The sequence below is a fragment of the Anopheles stephensi genome, chromosome 3, assembly GCF_013141755.1.
Source record: "Anopheles stephensi strain Indian chromosome 3, UCI_ANSTEP_V1.0, whole genome shotgun sequence".
Classification (NCBI taxonomy): Eukaryota; Metazoa; Arthropoda; class Insecta; order Diptera; family Culicidae; genus Anopheles; species Anopheles stephensi.
Window position 1 is genome coordinate 45,722,828 of NC_050203.1, and position 23,711 is coordinate 45,746,538.

Sequence of the window (23,711 nt, forward strand, 5' to 3'; positions counted from 1 at the left end):
AGAAAGGGATTAAAAAATGATTTCCCGGAACAAGAGTGCACAGTAAGTACGGTGAAATGGAGATGCGCGATCATGTATTCATCGTTTTTACATAGCAACCTATGCGGTGTTAAACTTTAACTCTTAAAAATGTCTTTCTATTAAAAACTCTTTTGGTGACCGCTTTTATAAGGCCCTTCTCTCGTGAACTTGACTCACACACACAAGTGCTGAAATGGTTTGAAAGCTATTATTGAGAGTGATGGATTAAATTACTCGGGAACAATTAGCAACGGCTTGGTGGAAACATCACGCTGATACAGTATAATACATAATTACCACTTTAAGGGCTAGATTTACTGGTGGCATTTAGAAGGGTTACAGATATTCCTTTAAACTATCTCCATACGGCTATTCATATTTATGTGACGTATACTCCTCGAGCGTTTTGGGCGATGTATTTAGTTACTTAAAGCACTAATATCCTTTTCACTCTATTTCCCTCGAAACTTTAAGAACACACTTCTTTGGCTCACTTTCCTCCGCAGGAGGACACTTGACTTTTTTGTTCTGACCCGCATGAAACCACACACACAGACACACTTCACCTTCACTAGGAACCGTTGTTAACTATCACAAATCATCTCTGCTATTTATCATGTTTCGGTAGGACAGAAGTAGTAGCAACATTAACTCTATTGACTTTGGGGTTTTTGTTTTTTTTTTGGATCGATAATTATCGCACAACAACACTTCTATACATTTTTCCTTTTTTTTTTTTCATTTGGCATGTTTGCACTTCTTTTGCTTTAACTTGGCAGAGGCCCACATTCCCACTATCCACTATGAAGGTAGAATTTTCAAATATTTTTAGATCGCACTTTTTCTTCTTGTTTTATACCTATACAATAAAACATTCTCTTAAAAAAAATTTTTTTTTTTATGCGAATATCTATCACCAATGCTGTAAACAATCACAGGGATAATTTCACGCGAACTTGATAATTTTACGGTACTTTTTATGGAAACAGATAAAAACGCGTCAGTCCTGTCATATCATCCAATGGAAACTGAAACGATTTCCGTTCTTCGGTTGGGCCATCAGCGGCTTGCCTTACTAGTTTAGCTCCAGAGCGTTTGCTCACATCCTAGCTCTCGCTCTCTCTCTCCTTCTCTTACTTTCTCTCGGGAATGTATCTCTCGCCACGCACAAAATGGCTCTCTGTTTATCTTTTCGTAAATTGCCACGAAACGTCGTCCACAAGGATTCTGGAGCTTACTCGCTAGTACGCGGACAGTTACATGTTGAGCATTGTATTTTCTTAAAACATCCTTAAACGAATTATTAAAATTCTACCTTGAACACTGACTACTGGCTAATGATAAAAGCATGGACATTTGTACAGTTCGTCTAGACTGCGTTTCTCTACTCGCAATGTAAACATAATCTTTTTTGTAAACTGCCACCAGATGGGTTTGGTAGAAGCGTTCCATTCGTGAGTCTAAGTGGACCATAGTTTGTTTATAGCCACAGCAGAGTCATGCCATTCATTGCCATGCTCATTCAGCTGCAACAACACCCCATAAACAGCGTGCAGCGTAGTAAAACGGCAATTTAATAGGTGAGAAAAGTCTCTAATCATGTTTGACGATTTATTTTTGATTTGATTTCATTTTTTTTAAATGTGACTTTCGTAGTGTGTGTTAGTAGATCGAAATGGCGATTGATAGATCGAAGCATTAAAAATCCATTCGATTATGTCCATCCATGATAGTGGTAGTTGGGGCAAGTGCGGCCAATAGGGGCAGCATTTTAGCAGAAAAAAAACGCCACCAAAGGAGTAAATATATTATTCGTATTCTCTTCTTCTTGTTCGGTGGCACTACAACCTCGAAAGGTCTCGGCCTGCCATTTCTGGCTTTCTGTGACTTGATTTAACCCGTAGCAAGGTCACAGCCCTGCGTTCTGGTGGTAAAGGCGATAGCGGCGCCGGTCTGCACACGGCAGGACCGGGAGAGTTTTATTCAAATTTTTAATTAAAAAAAAGATATATTTTGACTTAAGTTCCGCACACTTCTAGCGATGTGTTTATTGACAGTTAAGCTATTAAAAACGTAAATGATTGTTGTTCATTATCTTGAGAACAATCCAGATTGAAGCGTGTCCCGATCAATCCGACTACGAGCCGAATCCCAGAATTCTGTCCATTTTTTGTTTACACTAGTTTACAGTGATGCAGGATGGTGTGTACTACCATGCGGATTACGTACCAAAATAGATGGTCAGCTGCCAGGATGTCAGGAATCCGGAGCTAGAATGCAAACATGCCACCAACAAGGAAGGTGCTCGTCAGTGATCCGTTCGGCACAAGCCGTAGAGGAGTACAGTGGGCTCGTTGGCTGGATGGTCCAACCTGTCGGAGCTTGGAGATAGTAAATTGTATAATAATGGGGCAGCCTGGTAGTAGAGGCGACGGCGGCGCTGGTCCTCACAGCAACACAGGACCGGGGTTCAAATCCCATCCGGACTGATCCTCCGTAATGCCTGCGTAATGCCGGACTGAATATCCAGCTACGTGGTAGCAATAAGTCTAGCAAGCCAGAAATGACAGGCATGGCCTTTAAAGGTCTTTAAACTTCTTCTAATTTAAACATTTTCCCCGAATTTTGTGGAGAAAAACGACAAACCCGAAAAAAGAAGAAGAGCACGAGCACAAATCGCGTAATCCTTTATTGGGTGAAGTTAGTTCGTGCACACACGTTTTACCGTTTAAATACCGACGTGTTTGAGGGTGTTTGCAGGAAAAGTGGAAAAAGAGTCTAAAATAGCTGTGAAAATCAATCATAGACAGCTGTGCTGGTAAGATCATACAAATTCCTGGAAAGTGTGTTCCCCTGTTCCCGTTCGTTCGTTGCGGAAATGGCTGACGAAAGCGAATTAAAAGAGCTTATAAATCAAGCAATAACATGTGCACATCCGCACATTTACGGTACAGTGAATTTAAATCGTCTTCGTGATGTTTTATGTCTCTTGGTGGCGACACGCAAACCGTGCGACGAATCCTCTAAAGAGGATCGCTCGAATCAATCGGTCGGCGGGGAAACGGAATCGTCCCGCGATGTTGTCCCGGAACTATCGCAAGAAGCTGGTATATGTAATTCATTACACTCGGTGGTTAGTGATGAAGAAGATTTGAATAGTGCGGTGTGTCGATCGCATTCGCTGAACGCTTTGGAACAACCGGCTGCATTGTCACTGGAAAGAATATTGATGGAAATTGAAGAGATTGGGCAAAAGGTAGAAAGTCCTCAAGCACCTAGGTGTTGCCAACCACCACAGCTCTAACAGGATACTTTTCTTAAAGGTTAATGAAATCAACGAACGTGTTGCTGAGCTTGAAGTAAAATTGCCATCCGAACGATGTAAGTGCAGTTGTGGGGTTGCGATGGAAGCCGACGGGTCCGAGAACTCATCAAAGACTGAGACATCCCACGCGCACAAAATATCTTCTTCACAAAACGATCCATCTCCTGACACCGCTGCGGACGAATCGAACGTTGGTGTGGATCGGGATGGCCGTTTGAACTATGCTAACGACTCACCACCGACGGAGTGCGAAGTAGCACCGCCACAGGCTTCGGATGGTAATTCGATCCAGCAGCCAGCCTCAGATCAGTCGGATGTGTCTTCCAAGACCTTCAAAAACAACAAACCAACATTGCCAATCGCTGTTGTTCCTGTGGAACCGCACCATGAAGGTGCAAGGGGCCGCGGCGAAGATGAAAAATCAACGCTTCCAGCACCGACAAGCGACTCCGATCGGAACGGAACGGCAACGGAGGAAACCCGAAGTGTGGTTCCCGAATTTGATGAGCTTGTGGCCACCGTGCATGGTTTGGTGGAACGGGAGCAAATGTTTTTCGTACGACTTGACAACATCGAAAAGCTGATGTCGTCTTGTGTAGACAAGTTGTTCACCCGCCTGCAGGAAGAGAGATGCGTTCCACCGGCTACCGTTTTTAACGATAACAGCAGTGGCCAGGATTTGCAGCCGGAATCTTGTACGTCACCGTGCGCGCCGGAATCCATTCGTCGGCCGGACGGTACGGGAACCCTGCCGGAGACAAACATACGCTCCATAATTGACGAATTCCGAAGAGAAATATGTTCTTTAAAAACGGCTTTCAACCGCCTGAACATTGCTGCCGGAGGCGTAGCAGGGACGGAAATCCAGCCCAGGCACGTACAGTGTATATCGTGTAACTGTGCTGCTGCCATGGAAATACACGAGGAGCTCATACACGCACCGGTTCCGTTCCATGTGAGGCGCTGCATGAAACCGATGTTACGCCGGCAGCGCGATTGGTTGCAGAAGGAGTTGAAATTTCCAGCAGTCGTACCGGTGAGCATGGAACCGTATTACAAACTTTTAAGGAAAAACACTCGTTTTTCTCATGAAACGAAATCGTGAAAGTCAACGCCGTCTGGTTGAAGAAAGGGGAGCGAGAGAAATTAAAACGTTGGCGTTAAGCACCACTGTACAGAAGGATTCTTCGAGCTGCAGGAGCTTTCGGTGGAAAGTATTCTATGGTGCTGTCGAACGTACTTTTTTCATTAAAAATTCTTTTTCTGGTGATGTTTTTTCACACTATGAAGCGATTAATAGTTTTAAAAATGGTTTCCTTAGAATGTTGAAAAGGAATGAAACAAACACATTTCGGCGACATTATTTTCGACTTTGGAATGCTTTCCGTTTTATTCCATTCAGCATTGAATGTTAAACCATTCAAAATTTGGCTTACAAATCAGATTAAATCTCGTTCAAAATTCACGAGTACTTTTGGCATTAAGGACTTCGGTGGTTCATACGTATTATCGCAAAAGAAAAAGTCTAGCTCGTTAAATTTGCTCTGTTAATGGGGTAATAACCGAGACTCCTTTCGCGATTACACAGGCTCTCCGACCCAACTCCTATTCCGTCACGTCCTCGTCTTACAGAGTGGTAACTTTCCCCACCACATATCCAAGCTTGGATACACGGGCCTGTCCCAACCCCTTGGGCGGATGGTGGAGCAATGCCAAACATGAGGGGGGTCGGCAGACCAGGCAACTGGTCTGGTAAACGTTAAACCGAACTGCCACGAGGCCCTCCAGAGGTATTTGGGGGCTTAAGCGCAGGGCCAGTCACCCTGCCTCAAGTGACCTATCGACTACGGAAAGCAGAAACAATTATACGATACCCGGACCTCACGATAATAGACCCCCGCACCGTCCAAACAATAATATTCTCATGGGCTCATGGAACGTACGCACTCTCTACAGAGCCGGAGCCTTGAAGCAACTAGATGACGCCCTAGCCATACTGAACATGGACCTCGTAGCTCTACAAGAGATCCGTTGGTTAGGGAATAGTGTGCATAACAGGCGTGGCAGTAACCGCTACGACATTTACTTCAGCTGCCACGACCGCCACCTTATGCTCGGAACGGGTTTCGCCGTCGGTCCGCGGCTGAAATCCGAAATAAGCGGCTTCAAGGGTATCAATGTGGGCTTACACTCTGCGCATGCGAGGCAGATTCTTCAACATCAGCCTCATCAACGTTCACGCTCCTACAAGGATGAAGGGGCGAAGGACCTGTTCTACCATCGCCTCACAAAAATCATTGACCAGTGTCCCAGGCATGATGTTAAAATCATCCTGGGGGGCTTCAATGCAAAAGTCGGTAGGGAGCCAATGTACCGCCAGTACATTGGAAGTCACAGTCTACATGAGCACAGTAACGACAATGGTAGTAGATTGGTCCAGTTTGCAGCTGCAAACAATCTGGTTGTGGGAAGTACCAAGTTTGCGCGCCGGGACATTCACAAAGCTACGTGGGTGTCTCCGGATGGAGCCACTTCCAATCAGATAGACCACGTGTTGGTTAGCCGCCGATGGCAGTCGAGCTTGTTGTACGTCAGAACGTATCGAGTGGCCAACATCGATTCCGATCACTATTTGGTTGGCTTAATGATTCGTTACAGAATCGCCCGTCCCCGCGTTAATGGGGACGGAGTTAACACGCAGGCTCGGCTCAACACGGACTCCCTAAAGGACATTAACGTCCAACATGCATTCAAATCCGCTTTAGGAGAGGCTCTACTATCAGAAAACCAATTTGAAACTACGAGCGAACGTTGGAACGCTCTAAAAACAAAAATAATAAACTGTGCCAATTCCACACTCTCACCACGTCAGGGCAACACCAGATCTGGCTGGTTCGACGAAGAATGTAGTATGGGGATCTGGTCAGTTACCAGCCCAAAGTCCTCTCGCAATGGGGTCAGTACTTTGATGAATTGCTAAATGATCAGTTCAACGAACAGCTAGAGGCTCCACTAGCAGACGATATCTTGCTACTGCCACCTAGTATTGATGAAACGCGAATGACCATCCGTCGACTCAAGAACAACAAGGCACCGGGCACCGACGGAATAGTAGCTGAACTGATCAAAAACGGTGGTACACCACTCGAACAAGAAATTCGTCGAATTATTACTGAGGTATGGGATAGCGAATCCATGCCTTGTGATCGGAATCTTGGCATCATCTATCCCATGTACAAGAAGGGAGGTAGGCTAGTGTGCACTACAACTACAGGGATATTAAGGTTTTGAATACTGCCTACAAGATTTTCTCCCTTATCTTACAAGATCGACTTGTCCCATTCGTTGAAGAGATAGTCGGAAACTAACAGAGAGGATTCCGAAACGGAAAATCAACCACTGACCAGATCTTCACGATGCAGCAAATCTTGGAGAAGATGGCGGAACAGCAGCTCCACTCCTACCATTTCTTCATTGATTTTAAAGCCGCATATGAGAGCAAAGCCAGGGTAAAACTGTACGACGCAATGAGCTCTTTTGGAATCCCGGTCAAGCTTACCAGGCTTGTAAGAATGACAATGGCCAACATCACCTGCCAGGTGAAGGTGGATAGAAAACTCTCAGGGCCCTTTGCTACCACCAAGGGCTTGCGCCAGGGAGATGGGCTTGCCTGTCTCCTTTTCAACCTGGCGCTAGAGAGAGCCATCCGCGAGTCGGAGGTGGAAACTTCGGGGACTATATTCTATAAGTCAATCCAGATCCTGGCATACGCTGATGACATAGACATCATTGGTTTGAGGCTCTCCTATGTAGCAGAAGCTTATCAAAGGATCGAGCGTCCTGCACAAAACCTCGGGTTGGAGATTAACGAGGCGAAAACCAAAATGATGGTGACACCACCAGCTTCTGTGCTAACAAACTCTGATTTACGCAGGGGTGATGTACAGATAGGTAACCACACCTTCGAAGTCGTCCAAAACTTCACCTATCTGGGGTCAAAAGTCAGCACCGACAACAACATTGATGTTGAGTTACGCGCAAGGGTGCTGGCTGCCAACCGGTCATACTACAGCCTGAGGAAACTTCTCCACTCAAAATACCTGTCGCGACGGACGAAACTGGGACTGTACAGAACATTTATAGTCCCAGTACTCACATACGCCTCTGAAAATGGACTCTGTCCAAAACGGACGAAGCCCTCTTAGCCGCGTTCGAGAGGAAGATGTTCAGAAGGATTCTTGGCCCCGTATGTGTGGAAGGACAATGGAGGAGCCGCTACAATGACGAGCTCTACGAGCTGTACGATGGTCTCACCATCGTTTTGTTGTAGCAGGCCAAGACCGCAAAGCGTTTGTAGCGCCTGATAAGTAAGTAAGTAGGCTTCGTTAAATCACACAATCTTGGTAGTCGTCCGCGCAAGCAGAAGATGGATTATGCTGTGCGTAATATGGCTCATTGCATTGTCTGTGACTTTGAAAGGAACAAAGAGACCCTTTGGAAGACGAGGCTCCAGGCTTTGGAAAACGAGGAAATGACGTGTATAGTCCCGTAAAGATTTGAATTTTTGAGACCCATCGTGTTGCTATGATTAGGTGTGCATTTGATAAAATTAAACTGAAATACACATGAATGATATATTTCCCTATTCCGTTAAGCCTTGCAATCATGTTGAGTGCTTCCACGTGCGGAAAGATTCTGTGGTTTTGTTCATGGATGTATTGTGTTCTCAAAAAAAAATCCGAATTCCTCTTCTCTTCAATTTCTTCCTATCCCTTTCATTTTCTATTTCCACGATTGTTGGTTTTGAAATATTTCATTTTTTTTCTTTTGCTGAAACATTTCCAGTTGGCTCGTTTCCAATCAACGAAACTCCAAGCGAGGTGCTGTTACAATTTCAAAATGAATAATAATTTTATAGCTTGGCTCACCCATTCAGCACTGTTTCATATAGTTTGGCAACGCAGAAACGTGCGTGTATGTTTGTCCAAGTTTGATTTGAATCGATTTTATTGTTTTGCTTCGCATTTTTAAAATTTTGTTATTTGGGAATCAAGCCGCTTTTGACGTTTTCGGAGCAAAAGTGACAGCTTGGAGCCATTCAAATGTCATGACGCACAGGCATATTGCAAACAGAACGAGATACTGTTTCGCCGTAACGATCGAAAGCATGCAGGTGCTATTAAGTCGTGAAAAAAGAGTTTTCTTCTTGTTGTGGTTCCAAAATGTGTTAACAGCTCAAATAAGCGTTTCATAATACATACACGAAGTGCGTTTTGTCGTGAAAAAAGATTCCTAGACTGATGCTGAAGTTGCCATTTATTCTATTTGTCGATCGTTTGCGTTCCTCCCGCCGTGCGCAATAGACGCTCTAGAGGTTTTGTTGTAGCAGAGCGAAGGTAGGGAATTACTCACTTATCAGTTAATCTTTTTTTTTTACGTTACTCAGAAGTGACGCGGTTAATCTAGTTATGCGTACGCTATTTTGTTGCGTTTTGTCGTCTGCCGTGCGTTCGCTGTGCCAGTGATGAGTTGGACATTAACGCCGCGCCTTCTGATACTGTCCCCGCCGCGTCGGCCCTGGTAGGCATCGGAATTCGCGTCATTTGCGTTACTGCACACGGAGTCACGGATACGGTAATTAATTCATCCGGACGCGAAATTTCACTGCATGTTGCGCTGTGTTGTTTAGCGGCTTTTGTTCTGTGTATGTTGCTGCAAGTGAGAAGAACCACCACCACCGTCACCATTCAAACGGTGCTATTCTGTGTTGCAGGTGTTTTGCGGCATTGTTTGGTTTGTCCTCATAGGAAGAGTGGCATTAGAAAGTGACGATTGTGCAAGCGAGTGGACGGGTTAACCGGGCCGCCTAGTTTTTGTTTTCATTTCGGTTCCACCCCAAAAGAAGAAGCGGTTGACGGAGTGCGATCAGCTATAGTGAACAAACCCCGAAAAAAGGGTTTCGATATTGTCCGGTGAACTGCACGAGCATACAGGATGGCGCACCATCAGGGGCAGGAGGTCGGCGTACAAGATTTCGTACTGCTGGACTCGGTAACGGAAGAAAAATTCATGGATAACCTCAGGCGAAGGTGAGTGTCGTAAAAATAAAATACACGTCTCCACCACGGTGACCGTGTGTGTGTGTGTGTGTGTGTGTGTGTGTGTGTGTGTGTGTGTGTGTGTGTGTGTGTGTGTGTGTGTGTGTGTGTGTGTGTGTGTGTGTGTGTGTGTGTGTGCGTGCTCTGTTTGTGTCCCAAACATATTTAAAACTAAATAAGTTATAATTAAACTTACTGTAACCAAGAGCATAATAAGAGTGTTTAGAAAACCAGCGTAAACAATCCAGGTATTAAGGAGTTCTTTTTCTGGCCATGATTCATGGCCGCCAGAAGATCTGCACCTTACCACACTAACACGAAGCTATTTCCAAAAAAGGTCCAAATGTTTATTTCGTTTGAAAAGTGTCCCCTCCGTTTGGCTATTTTTAAAACTCCCTAATGAGTAGAGAAAATGGTAGAAGAAATGATGCTGTTGGCCACACTTTCAATTACAATCTTGGCATCATTTCAATTTTATATTGAAACTAAACTGTTTTAATTTCTAATAACCACCTGATAACAACATGCTACAACCAAACACTAGAACTGCAGCGATGATGAATGAATGTGCTTATTGGTTGTGTCATCCTTTAGTCAGGCCATGACTAACAAACCAGTCCCATATTTGCATACGGCGTGCAGAGGTCTCGGCCCGCATCGCTGTTAAAAAAACACACTCACATTAGTCATCGACTAGTGCAACCGGATCACGTCATCATCATCGCGCACATTTAAAGGCCGATCGAGCTGAAGCGAGTCGCCTGCCGCCCTATACTGCGTCCTAGACCCGCGGGAAAGATTAAAATTATTTTGCTCAGTTCTTGGAAAAAAACTCACTTGGGCCACCCGACACCAAGCCTCACACACAAGTACATCCGATAAGCTTTCGATGCTTACACCACTCTCGTTGGATTGGCTGATAAGTGTGTAGTGAAAAATACTTGAAGTTATCTTTTTTGGCCTTCGAATTCGCACTGCGGTTGCAGTTGAGAGCAAACATGGGCCGCGAACAATCGAAGGAACGGGACGGGCGCGGGCGGGAAAAAGCGGTTCAAGAAAGAGGCCACGTTCCTTCCGTTTAACAGCTGTTTGGAATTTCGACAAGGTGTGAATCATGGATGGAAAAATTCGACAGAACGCAATCAGATGTTTCGGGCGTTCAGCGTCAGACACTTGCGCGTTTGTTGATGTTGTTGTTCGTTCGACCCAGACCAGAACTTCGCTAGAAACCCCGGGTATAGCCCACGGTTGAAGAGAACATAAGTAAACACGCCGGATCTATCATCTGCAGACAGCAGCAATGGATGGCGCACAGTAACTCTCCCGACCATTGCATTTTGAAGAGCACGTTGAATGTTGTCTGACAAAACAATAAAAAATATAACACGCAACACCTCCACCGGCCAGGATCGGGGGCGGGATGGGGCGGTGGGTGCGCGAAGGCAAGAAAACGTGCGGTACTTGAAGTTATTGCAGGATGTTTACCCTTTCAATCGGTACGGTGCCCAGTATCTTTTCAGCACACCGATTACACTTTATCATGTTGCCCGTTTGCGCCAGAAGGTACGCCAGCGGGGCAGACACATGGCGAGCAAACACTCTTCTTTGTTTATTCAATCGGTCTCTTAATGTCTTAAGACAACTCCAACCTAACGGCGATTGTCGTGTTGGTAAAACGGGAGAAAAATACATCAAAACACACACACACACACTGCATTCTCAGGTAGTGTTTATGGGGAATAACATATCGGACTAATAATTAGGGTTTTGTTCTGATCTGAAGATCTCGAGTCTATGCGAGGGTTTGGGAGGGATCATCGTTATAAGATCACACAAATGTTCAATTGAAGCAATGCGTTAAACAATTATCGATTGTTCGATGTCCCAGCAATTCGCTCAAATCTTCAATGTATTTTATGCACAAATAAAAATTGATTGGCGATGTTGATTATTTGAAGTAGCTAAGGCTTAAATCTGTCGACTGCAATAGAAGACATGATCCAAGTATCCAAACAGAAGCTGTTTTCATACTACAGGGGTGATCTGGTCGCCGAGGTGACCGAGTGGCGCTGGGCTTCACACGACAGGACCGGGATTCAAATCCCTTCCACACCGCCCTTATGCAGGATTAACTATCCAACTACATGGTAATTCAAGTTCAAGTTCAGAAAGTGCTAAAGGAAACAAAGAATTAATCCAGTTTCAGTTTCGATGAGCACTGGAACGGGAAAAGCACTACAAAGGGTTTATTATGAAAGGCACACCTTTGGCTGTTTCTTCCTGGATTTGTTTTAATAAAATTATTTAATCGTCGCATTTTACTCCCAATCAGTTCCATTGTTCAGCCCTCATCTGCGTGTAATTGACCCTTGATGGATTTATGTCACTTAGACGTCTTTAGCAAATAATGGGTTGTGCAGGTCTAGCAACGTTTTATCACATCTTTGGGAAAGTTAAAATTCTTTACGCGTGGTTAAATAGTATTTCTATGCTCATTTCTACGGAATCATTTACCCTCAACTTTGCGTGTCTTGTGTGACTCTAAATCACACTCTCAAATTATAAATGTTGTGTATGAAATTTCAGACGCTGGGCAGCAATGGATTAAAACATAGCGGGGCGAATCCTGACTATTAGTGATCACAAATTTTCCAATATTTCCACATTTCTGGAGAAAGACTAAAACAATCTAATAGCAAACAGATTTTTGTCATCTTGAAGTTGAGGTTTACTAAAGCAAACGAATTGACATGCTTCGTCGATCGGGGAGATTTCCCAATGCTCCTTTGCAGGCGACCAAAGAATGTTTTTGGTAAAATCTCAATCGGTGGACCCTATCCAATCGTTTTGTATCCCAGACACGGATTGAACCGATCGCAAACGAAAGCCGTGATCAGAAGGCTCCTTGATCTTGGCTTTCCGTGAAGTCACCGGTCTGGTGGCAATATTGTAGTACAAGTCTCCATAATCAATTGAATCCTGATCTTCTTAACCGAACAGCAGGACAAACATTCTAACTTTATACCCAGAGTGGTGATGTAAAAAGTCGAAAAAGAAGGCAAACAATTCACTTGCAATTCGTTCACCATTATCAAAATATGTTCCCTCGGGTAGATGGCTGCATCGAAAGACATCCGACCGGTGCGTGTACAAGACGATTCCTTATCACCTACATTTCTGCAGATTACACGTACGATTAGGCAATTGTGGTGTGGTCACAGCGTGGGGGATGGGGTAGGATTCGCTTGGGGATATATGTAGGTATGAGGACAGCTTTTCCTTACAATCGTCATTATGATACGGTGGATGATTGATTGGAATGAACCGCCGATTGTGGTCACAGCATTTTCTGTTCAACTTTTCGTGCGCGCATCACGTTCAGCGCAACGCTTCAATGGCACAAGGGCACCGGTCGGCCAAGGCCTGCCAGGCTGAACGATGGTGGGTACGATGATGTCAGTCAGCGGCAGACTCGTGTGGATATGGATGACGCTTCGCGACACACACCACGCCGAGCGTGCTGTAAAGCTGCTGCGGTGCGTTCCGTTCTGTCCACATCCCTCGACGATTGTGGCCTTCTTAAGATCCAACAGATTTTGTGCCATCATTGTGTTGGTAAGGCAGACCCCGAACGCCTTAGCTTTCATCACGTATGGGGGATGGACGGACTGACCCCCAATCGGTTCGGTTGTCTGGTACCGCGTTGACCATATGTTGTTGCGGGGGGGAAGGCGGGTTTATATATTTTTTTGCCAGCGTGTTGGTGAATTGTTGTCGAGTGGGTCTTTCACCAAAAATATGTTACATTGAGCTTTAAAGCGCGTTCCGTGCCTTCCACTGGCTGGTAATCGTGCGGACACATACATGAACAATGGGGATGGCTTGTAAAACCCATACTGAAATGTTTATTAGTGCCAATAATGCCGGACTGCTGCAAGATGAAGCGATGTAAGCGATGGCTGTTTGTTGATTCCTTATGTACGATCTGACCTGTGGGATGGATTGATTCAAGTCAAGTTTTTTAATTGAAATTAATCAGTAAATTTCACATCTATCTTTGTAATGTCAAATCTAAAGGCAAACTGTTAAGAGTGTCTTTGTTCGTAACCAATAATAATTTGTATCACAAATTAAGTAAATTATTTGTGATAAAAAAATCAAAACGAAGAAATGACATACACTCCATTGCAGGTTAAGCTGTTAGTTCAAATGAATCCCACACTGTTTTATCTTACACCCTGTTGTACGGGTCTGGGTTCGATTGATGGAGCGTTTATTGTTCCATAAAATGTTATGAAACGGCTACGCTGTTGTAAAGCTTAAACTTAAACTGATAACGTGACAGTTTATCTGTGTTGCTTTACGATGTGGGCAACATAAAGCGTGCCGAAGCAATAGCCATGTACATCGGATGTACATCGGAACAGAACTTTATTTTTTACTGGGTGTAAAGGTGGTAAAGGGGTGTTGTAAAACGGTTTTTTTTTTATGTCATTACATTCGATTCGTGTAGCAATGGTTTAAAATTGAGCAAAACAAATAAATAATGTTTTTGACTGGATCTTGAGGTTTGAGGATTGAGCATGCGGAATATAAGTCACTAATGTGAGGCGCGTGGAGCAGCAGAAACGTTTAAAGCGGTAGTAATGAATAAAGATAAGATGAGCTTCTATTAGAATGGATTAGGTGCTCTTTGGTCAGTCATCATCGATAGATAGGAAATGAATAAAGATGAGTGTCTATTGAAAGTAACATCATCACTTTAAAATCGCTTTGCCGGGTGACAGGAGCTGGTGGTGGAATAGTGGCACCGGGCGACAGTTGCCAGTACGAATGTGGACGGGTAAGAAATATCTTTTGCTGACTTGCTTCCCGTCTACAGAGCTGGCTATCCATCCAACTTTGAGGTCAATCAAATCCGAGAGGCCAGAAATGGCTAAACAAGAACCCCGTTTGGTTCGCGTAACCCATTCATCTGTATGTGTCGTCTCCTCAACTCGGTCGGTGAGACGTTTGAATCGGGAATGTCTGCGGGTGTGTGAGACACTGTTGCGAGTAAACGTTCTGAGACGAAACCTTTCTGTTGTGCTTTAAAAAAAAGAAATACTTGATAAATTTACATGTACGTTCCGCAGCCATGCCGAGAGGGTTAATCAGTCCGTCTGTTTTAACTTAAATAAACAAATACACATAGGAAGAAGGTAAAATTTTCTTCGCTGTTTGTCATCAAAAGCAACATTTGAATTGTGCATATTGCATTCAGATTTTTGCACTTGCATCCATCAACTAAACCCGTTTCAAATGACAAATGAGATGACGGAACCAATGCGAATATTTTCCATCGTTTTATAAACAAACCCATTTAGATTAAATGCATTCGTCGAACAAGTTTACGCAAACAGTATTTCATGCATGGATAGATTAATGCAATCAAAATCATGCAGACGATCATGTTAATGTGGGAAGGAATTTCCAATGCAGCTGCAGGAAAAGTAAGGCAGTTGGGGACGAAATGACAAAAATACCACATGCTTTGAATTTAGGTCAGCAAGGACGCTAAGGGAGAATGGTGTAGATGAGATTCGATACTGGCTTTTGCCTTGTGAAAGATCTAATTTGGTGCCTCTCGGCTACCGATTCAACTCCTTACATCTGCTAAAGGATAAACCATAATTTTTAAGCTTAATTTGTATATTCTTAACCATTTTTTTATTTGTTTGAAATTGGCATTATTAAATTCGAAACTGTGGTACATGCGACAGTCTCATCCGGACCGTTCCCCCGTAGTGACTGACTATCCAACTACGTGGTATCTAGTAAGTTTAGTAGCAACATTTGTCAAGAATGCGGCTTCCGGAGTTTGTCAGCTTTGGGAAGAATGAAAGCCTCATTGGCTTATGTGACCACTGGGACCATGAAACGATCGATGTTGACCACCAGATTGCTGAACATACACGGTTGGCTGTTGTTGAGGAATGACTATAACAAATTGAAATGAAGAAATGGAATGTGATCTCAAATATTGCTAGCTATGTTGATAAATCAGATAGAGTACCTTTCTCAAAATCAAGGACAAGCTTCCTGTGTTTAAGTGCAGGAAGGACAGCTAGAATCGTTTGACGATAAAGAGGGTTAATACAGGGGAACAATTTTACAACAAAACAAAAATATATTTTAAAACTTCAGAATTTGAACCTAAATGTATGCTTTGTGAGACAAATAGGCTGAATTAGAACCTCATAAATCGATGAAAGATCGATCGGAATGCTACAGATGACCAAACGGGAAACAAAACTCACTGTTCCACAAAATCAAAAATGTTTTCTACATTTGCGATTTGCTTGTGTGAAGGTCCGACCAGCGATTAACTGACCATGGATGATGGGTCAAGCAGCCGATGGGAAGCTTTCATCGGCAAGGTTACGCAACGTGCCAGCCAAGCGCACATTACATTGCGCCGCAAAAACAAACGCAAACGTACGTTACAATACCGCACAGAGACTGGCGTTTGTAAATTTTAATTAGCATCAACTGGTTCCGTTTTCCACGGCTCTCGGGTGCGCGAGCCCGGAGCGGTGCTTCCGACCTTCCGGAGTCGGAGTAGCGTAGTATCAGCTTTCTGCTTGCATAAGGCCATAATTGATAACAATTTAATGAAAGTGCGATGGAAAATGGGGGGCGGGCCCGGGAGAAAAGAGAAAGGTCAAATTTATGCATTGGTGATGAGCGATGCTCGATGAAATTTTAAAACTGCGTCTAGCGGTGGCCTCTCCTACCGGCTGCCAATGACGTCACGCGACGCGTTGTAATGATTCGCATGCCGCTGTCGATCGATCGGCTGACCGACGACACGGTCAATTGGGCGGGGTACAATTTACGGGGTGCCACACTGACAGCTTCCTTAAATGGGTGATTGGTTAAAGATTGGGAAGCTCTTTCTTCCGTTTCACATTCTTCACTTCGCTACCGTCCAGCATCAAAGGTTGTGCTCGCTCGTTGGTAATAATATTTTCCTTCCTTTTTTCTTCCACAGGTTTCAGGCCGGCAAAATCTACACATACATCGGTGAGGTTTGCATCTCGGTGAATCCGTACCGCGAGATGAACATCTACGGTCCGGAGTACGTCAACCGGTACAAGGGGCGGGAGCTGTTTGAAAATGCGCCCCACATCTTTGCCATCGCCGATGCCGCCTATCGGGTGTTGAAGCAACGCAACAACGATACCTGCATCATGATTTCGGGCGAATCGGGTGCCGGCAAAACCGAGGCCTCCAAAATAATTATGAAGTACATAGCGGCCGTCACGAACCAGGGCAAGCAGGGCGAGATTGAACGGTAAGCTGGAGCTGGAGGAATGCCAGCATTCTTGCTGGCACAGTGCCTAGCACTGCCGGTTTTACGCCAATCGAGAATAAATAGAAGCTTGAAGTTGCTAAACTGCTCCCACTGTTGGTAGAGTTGGTTAGAGTACTCAACTTTTTACGCCCATTTACGTTGAGAAGGGTCAAATTGGTGGATGCTGGGCAAAATTAGAGCAATAGAAACTTTTTTCCCCATCTGCTGGCGATTTAAATTAATTATGAGCTTTTAAAGTGTGGTCTTTCGCGTGATTCCTTGGCTGGATCAGTGATAAACAGCAGTGGTGTCCAGCCTTGGAACCATCTTATCGGCGGATCGACTGGATTGGACTTTTAAAAGCTCTTTTCATTAACCCGCATAATCTTGGTCGGTGGATGGAGCGTCTTGCAAATGGGTTTCCTTCAGTTTGAAATTATTAATTTAATTTCGATTCTATAATAAGGTTAGGTGGGTTAAGTTGCGGACGCTTCCTTGTGGTGAGGCAAACCATACTAACACGTGCAGTCGAGGGAGGTTAAAGTCATCTTCTTTATTTTAGAAAAGCAGTTCTGGGTACACTTTGAGAGCTTAAACACGTGAGAAACACTTGGCCAAATTTACTTACATTGAGGAGGGAATGGTGTGAGAGACACATACAAAGTGCGGCCTGACTTATTGTCCGCCATTTAGGTGCGGTACGATCGAACTTTAAAGTCCATCCTCTGGTCTGGTTGCTGGTCTTCCGTGTATCGCTAATTGGCGTGGAAGAATTCTAATTGAACATTGTTTTTCGATATGGAACGGTGGCTGAAAGTTGTTTTATCATGGGACCATGCTGAAGCGTATCGAAATACGAGAGTAGAAACTTTTTGGCAACGCGGCGTAATCGTAAGCTAACCAGCATGGAGCATTTCAATTGAGCTGAAAAGTTGAGCTGAAAACTCACGGTTGAAGAACCTTACCTGACTTTCAATTTTGCACAGTTGAAGGAGTCGGCCGAAACAGTAAGTTGTATTTTGAAGAGTTCAGGAAATTATTCGCCGTGCCACAACAAAATCAATTGATTCATAGCGTTCGGTCAGGTTGCGTTCTGATGCAAAGTTAAAGTAGTTCATAGATGAAATTGCTCTATTTAAGATAAGAGGTCTTCCCGTCGAGCAAGTCCTCCTCCAACACGGTAAAATGTAATTACATTTGTTCGAAGAATTTGTTATGGAACGTTGTTCTACTGAGCAGTTGGCGACGTGGCTTCTCAGAATTTTATCCTCTTCAAAATTTCCCCCAAACGCGGCACATTTTAAGCCAAAACCTCATCGGTATTTGAGGCTAAATTATTGCCACCCCTGCGTTAGCAACGTTCACCATCTTCCGATCATTTACAGCGTAAAGAACGTGCTCATCAAAAGCAATGCCATTTTGGAGTGCTTTGGCAATGCGAAAACGAATCGCAACGACAACAGCAGCCGCTTCGGCAAATACATGGACATCGAGTTCGACTACAAAGGAGATCCGGTCGGTGGCATAATTACCAACTATTTGCTGGAAAAGTCCCGCGTCATTCAGCAGCAGAGCGGTGAACGGAACTTTCATTGCTTCTATCAGGTAAGTGAAGCCAAGGAGCGGAGGTTTCGTTTTTGGCGGGCAGCTATTACTCTCAGCGATTGGATGATTGCAAATCGATCCATGAATAGTTGGGAAGCTAAGCTGCGAAATATTATCGTCTCAGTCGTTATTGATTGAAATGCTATACTAATTGTTTTCCACACGCGTCCACGCAGCTTTTGCGAGGTGCCTCCAACAATGAGCTTCAACAGTTTAATCTGGGAAGAGATCCGGTGGCGTATCACTACACAAATCAAGGAAGTACGGAGATTCTGTCGGAAAAGGGGGACTATCGCGCGACGACCGGTGGCCTGCAAGCGCTCGGGTTTAGTGCGGACGAAATTTCCATGGTGTGGCGCACGGTTGCGGCCATTCTGCATTTGGGAAATATTGAATTTCAAAGTAAGTGTATTAAACCAAGCTCGCACACACACACAACCACACACCGAATCAATACATTTGTCCGTTCCGATTGCAGTGCAGGACGAGAAAATCACAATTACGAACGGCCAAACGCTGGCAAACGTTGCTCAACTGCTGCAGGTGACTGCGGACGAAATGCGTACCGCCCTGACGGAGCGCGTGATTGCGGCGCGGGGAGAAATTATGACGAAGAGCCACGACACGAAGCAGGCGGAGTATGGCCGGGATGCGTTAGCGAAAGCGATATACGATCGTATGTTTACCTGGATCATCCAGCGCATCAACAAGGCCATCGTCGTCCCGGGCAGCAATACGCAGAAGCGCTACAACCGGGTGATTGGTGTGCTGGACATTTACGGGTTCGAAATCTTCGACCGTAACAGCTTCGAACAGTTTTGCATCAATTACTGCAACGAGAAGCTGCAGCAGCTGTTCATCGAGCTGGTGCTGAAGCAGGAGCAGGAGGAGTACAACCGCGAAGGCATTGAATGGACCAATATTGAGTATTTCAATAATCAGGTATGTCGCAAGCCCGATTCGCAAGCGCAGTCCCAGTTGGTTTGTCTATAATAGGCATCCCTTTTGGTTCTTCCGTTTCAGATTATTTGTGCCTTGGTAGAGCAAGCCGACAAGGGTGTCATCGCGATCATGAACGAAGCCTGCCTGAATGTGGGTAAAATAACGGACGAAATGTTGTTGGGTGATATGGACAAAAAGCTGTCCCACCATCCCCACTACAGCAGCCGTCAGCTGAAACCGATGGACAAGGAGTTGCGCCACAAGGAAGACTTCCGCATAACGCACTACGCCGGCGACGTCATCTACTCCATCAGTGGGTTCATCGAAAAGAACCGGGACACCCTGTTCCAGGACTTTAAGCGCCTGCTGTACGGTTCGCACGACAAGCTGATCAGCTCGATGTGGCCCGAAGGAGCGCAGGACATTGCGAAAACGACGAAGCGCCCGCTGACCGCCGGAACACTGTTCCAGAAGTCGATGGCCGAGCTGGTGGCGACCCTGCTGCGCAAGGAACCGCTGTACGTGCGATGCGTTAAACCGAACGACATCAAGAGCCCGACCGTGTTCGACGATGTTCGGGTCGAGCATCAGGTCCGCTATCTGGGACTGCTGGAGAACGTGCGGGTACGGCGAGCCGGGTTTGTGCATCGCCAACGGTACGACAAGTTTTTGCTCCGCTACAAAATGATTTCCCAGTACACCTGGCCAAACTTCCGCGGCGGCAACGATCGGGACGGGGTGAAGGTGCTGATGAACGAGAAAAACTTTAGCCACGATGTGCGGTTCGGCAGGACGAAGATCTTTATCCGTTCGCCGCAAACGCTGTTTGCGCTCGAGCAGCAACGGAACGACATGATACCGCACATCGTGACGCTGCTGCAGAAGCAGGTGCGCGGCTGGATCGCACGCCAGAGGTACAAGAAGATGAAGGCGGCCCTCGTCATCATGCGGCATTATCGAAAGTACAAGCTGAAGAGCTACGTGCAGGACTTGGCCGTCCGGTTTCGTAATGCACGCACGCTGCGCGACTACGGCAAGGGCATACAGTGGCCCCAGCCGCCGCTTGTCGGTCGGCAAGCGGAACGGCACCTGCGGATGCTGTACGGCCGCTGGCGTGCCGCGATGATCCTGCGCAAGTATCCGCGGGAAGAGTGGCCCCAGCTGAGGCTGCAGATAATCGCGGCCAGTGCGTTCCGCAAGCGGCGCAAGTTCTGGGGACACGATCGCCGTTGGTTGGGCAACTATTTGTCGATCGTGGCCGAAAACAGCAACTACTCGTCGTACAATGCGAGCGTGCGGAACATCAAGAATGCGGACCACTTCGAGACGATCGTGTTTTCGGCGTTTGTGAAAAAGTTTAACAAGTGCAACAAATCGGCCGACCGTGCGATCATCGTGACGGACAGCGCCATTTACAAGCTGGACGGTGCGAAGAACAAATTCCGCAACATGAAGCGAACGGTTCCGATTCGGGAGGTAAGATTTTTTGCTGCAAACAAAGCCGAGCTTGCTGAATGTTATTAAAAAATTGCTGTCTTTTGTCGCTAGATCACATCGATCAGTGTCAGTCCGGGGCGCGATCAGCTCGCAGTGTTTCATTCGCACCATAACAACGACCTGATCGTGTCGTTGCAAGGCGAGCATCAGCCGCTGAAGGAGGATCGCATCGGAGAGCTGGTGGCACATGTCGTTAGGCGATACTTTGCGTAAGTGAAATGCTTTTTATGCATACTGTACTGTACAGCTTATTAATGCGGAAATCCCTTACCATCCCTCACTCCACTCCGTAGTATCGCCCAACAAGAGCTGCCAGTGAATGTGGCATCCACGTTCCCGCTGCGTCTGGGCAATAAGTCACGCTCGCTTAGCATCGAGGCCGCCGTTGGACAGGATTTGCCGGAGTTTTCGCACGCCGGCACATTCATCGTCTTCAAGGTTCCTCCGGCATACGCCAGCCCGCTAGTAGAGTCGACGGAACCAGCCGCCCCTAACAACACGTTACCACAACGATACTAGTAGACTGTAATAGGTAAAACGACAAACAAACTCAGAACAAGCAGAAGTGCCATTAATAGCAAAGCGAGATCAATCCAGGCATTTGTCACCAGTATTGACAAAAAAGCAGCCAACCAATCCACACGCATTTCGTGAAAGTGCATTCCACATTTGACTTGGCGCGGGTTGATGGGAACGCGAGTATGTAACTGAATGTGATAAGAGAGAGAGAGAGAGAGAGAACGAGTGAGAGCGAGAGAGCGAGTATTTTGTGTTACCTTTGTACGATTTTTATGTGGAACATTAACCAGCATTACGACAAATCATATATCCATCCATACAATCAACGAGTAGGTCCCCCCCTGCATAACGACCGTTTGTTGGGAGGGGAAACCAATTCTTCTTTTGCGGCACCATCTTATTACGTATTTTATATAGTTTCCAATTTTATCGTTATGATAGTTTAGCGTTAAGGATGTTCTTAAAGAATGCTTCGGAAGCTATAATTCGTTTTCTTTTTCTCGGTTTTGTGTGTGTGTGTGTGTGTGTGTGTGTGCGTGATTGTACTTACTAGCCGGACAGGAGTAGTCTGCGCACATACCTGGTCTGTGCAATGTTTCATCGCGTCCTTGCGTAAATGCTGCGATTTGTGCCTTTAACAATATGTCCATTAGTTGCAACGGCAATAAAACTTTTAGTATTAAGCTTTTACGTCCCCAATGCGGCAAACGCCTGCATTCGGGGGTTCGACGCTGACTCCAGATATGTTTTACAAAATACAACGCTGAATAAAGCTTTCATCAAGATTTGAATACAACCAGCGAGAAACTACACACTAGGAGCTAACTGCTGCAACACACGCGTAAGTAGTGGATTTTGGTTTTGTTTTATTACAACATTTTTTTATTTAAACTTATACAACAAATGGAAATGTGACAAAATGGCAAAAATGTGACGCGCACGATCGTGTTACGGGCCCGCTTAGTTGGTGCCGGTCGATCCGAAACCTCCCGCACCGCGCTCCGTGTCCGTTAGCGACGGAAGCTCTTGCAGGTCAGGATAGGCAATCTTCTCGCAAATAAACTGTGCGATACGATCGCCTTTCTTCACCTCGAAATCGGCCTCAGCGTGATTGAACAGCACGACGCCTACATTGCCGCGGTAGTCCTCATCGACGACGCCGGCTCCAACGTCGATGAAATTTTTCACGGCCAACCCGGAACGTGGAGCTACCCGTCCGTAGCATCCTTCGGGCACCTGCACCTGGATGTCGGTCATCACCAGTTGTTTGCCACGGCCGGGGACGGTATAGTCGTACGCGCTGAAGTACATCCAAAGTCACACCGGTTAGATGGAATGAGATGGTGTGATCATGGAACTATGCCTTCTAAATTACCTTCTCAGATCATATCCGGCAGCTTTGGCGGAACCTTTCGTCGGAGCAAACGCATGCTCGGAAAGTTTAGCAAACTTCAGCACACACTTTTGTTCGGGCATTGTGCTTTGAGATTGTGGCGTCGGTGCGGCAGCGAACACGATTCGATTGGAAATGATTTGCCTTTGATTTTTGGCGCGAAAGTTTGGGAGTCGTTTGACAAGCTGCGTCCGGCACACTGTAATAGCTCCGGCCATCGTTGCCGAATGAAACAATACAGAGTGTAAGCAATGGGCGCCAAGTATTAGCGGTAATGTAATAGTGAGCGGTTCGTTTTCAATTAGAATAAACTAGCAAATAAGAAGTAGTGTAATGGAACAGAAAAAAATTAAAATGAAATAACTGTCTGTCCAAATAATTTCTATGCATGACTATAGTTCCGATCAAGCGTCAAGAAAAACGACAAGCGTGTTTTACATTCAAGCAAAACTGCTCGACGGAAGGTTTAAAAATTCCGTTAAACGTTCGGATAGCAGATTTTTCACAACTGTTTGATCGTCATATCATTCATTTTGGTTGATGTTGGAGTATCCACTAGGACAAGTGCATGTTTTATCCATTCGATAGCATGATTAGGTCATAAATTAGAAGCATGTTGATGGATTTTTTGAAGAACGATTTATTTTGGTTCGTGTGGCTTGCTATGAAAATGGCAAAAGTCTACAGTTCTCAAAAAAAAGAATGTCGATAAATGTATAAGAAACATTGATGAAAATATATCTCTATGGCTCAAACTCTCTTAAAACCTCGATAGGTTGTCTGTCTGACTTCCTTGACTTGATTGTTAAAACCCGTAGCTGCAGAGAGAAATAGTCAGGACGGAATTAAACTTTCAACCACTGAAGCACCCCGGAAAATACGGAATATACAAAACAACTCGATCATCTCCATATCCATCTTCGTTCCAACTGTTTTCGACAGTAATAGCAGGTATAACTATTTCAAAATTAGTAT

At 45.3% G+C, this 23,711-nt stretch overlaps 3 protein-coding genes and 1 long non-coding RNA gene across 6 annotated transcripts; 2 read left to right on the forward strand and 2 right to left on the reverse strand.

The window, feature by feature from the left end:
• Positions 1–686: 686 nt before the first annotated feature.
• LOC118511137 lies at positions 687–1,565 on the reverse strand. The gene is made up of 2 exons (XR_004906113.1): positions 996–1,565; positions 687–822 (listed from the first exon to the last, which is right to left on the reverse strand). It is a non-coding gene; the product is annotated as an uncharacterized LOC118511137 (long non-coding RNA).
• A 1,204-nt stretch (positions 1,566–2,769) lies between these two features.
• On the forward strand, positions 2,770–4,724 carry LOC118511098. The gene is made up of 2 exons (XM_036053814.1): positions 2,770–3,277; positions 3,345–4,724. Exons 1-2 carry the CDS (start codon positions 2,900–2,902, stop codon positions 4,449–4,451), a joined length of 1,485 nt encoding a protein of 494 aa, XP_035909707.1. The 5' UTR covers positions 2,770–2,899; the 3' UTR covers positions 4,452–4,724.
• A 3,906-nt stretch (positions 4,725–8,630) lies between these two features.
• LOC118511081 (unconventional myosin ID) lies at positions 8,631–22,134 on the forward strand. 3 transcript variants are annotated; one of them, XM_036053761.1, is made up of 9 exons: positions 8,631–8,742; positions 9,120–9,435; positions 16,478–16,780; positions 18,166–18,385; positions 18,562–18,787; positions 18,864–19,327; positions 19,409–20,803; positions 20,876–21,033; positions 21,118–22,134. In XM_036053761.1, exons 2-9 carry the CDS (start codon positions 9,341–9,343, stop codon positions 21,341–21,343), a joined length of 3,087 nt encoding a protein of 1,028 aa, XP_035909654.1. In that variant the 5' UTR covers positions 8,631–8,742; positions 9,120–9,340; the 3' UTR covers positions 21,344–22,134. The 3 variants fall into 3 exon arrangements, with proteins under 3 accessions (XP_035909654.1, XP_035909651.1, XP_035909653.1); XM_036053758.1 differs by lacking the exon at positions 8,631–8,742 and adding an exon at positions 8,761–9,050; XM_036053760.1 differs by lacking the exon at positions 8,631–8,742 and adding an exon at positions 8,761–8,980.
• Positions 22,135–22,185: 51 nt separating this feature from the next.
• On the reverse strand, positions 22,186–23,066 carry LOC118511127 (deoxyuridine 5'-triphosphate nucleotidohydrolase). Its single transcript, XM_036053860.1, has 2 exons — positions 22,719–23,066; positions 22,186–22,643 (listed from the first exon to the last, which is right to left on the reverse strand). Exons 1-2 carry the CDS (start codon positions 22,952–22,954, stop codon positions 22,304–22,306), a joined length of 576 nt encoding a protein of 191 aa, XP_035909753.1. The 5' UTR covers positions 22,955–23,066; the 3' UTR covers positions 22,186–22,303.
• Between the last annotated feature and the right edge of the window lie 645 nt (positions 23,067–23,711).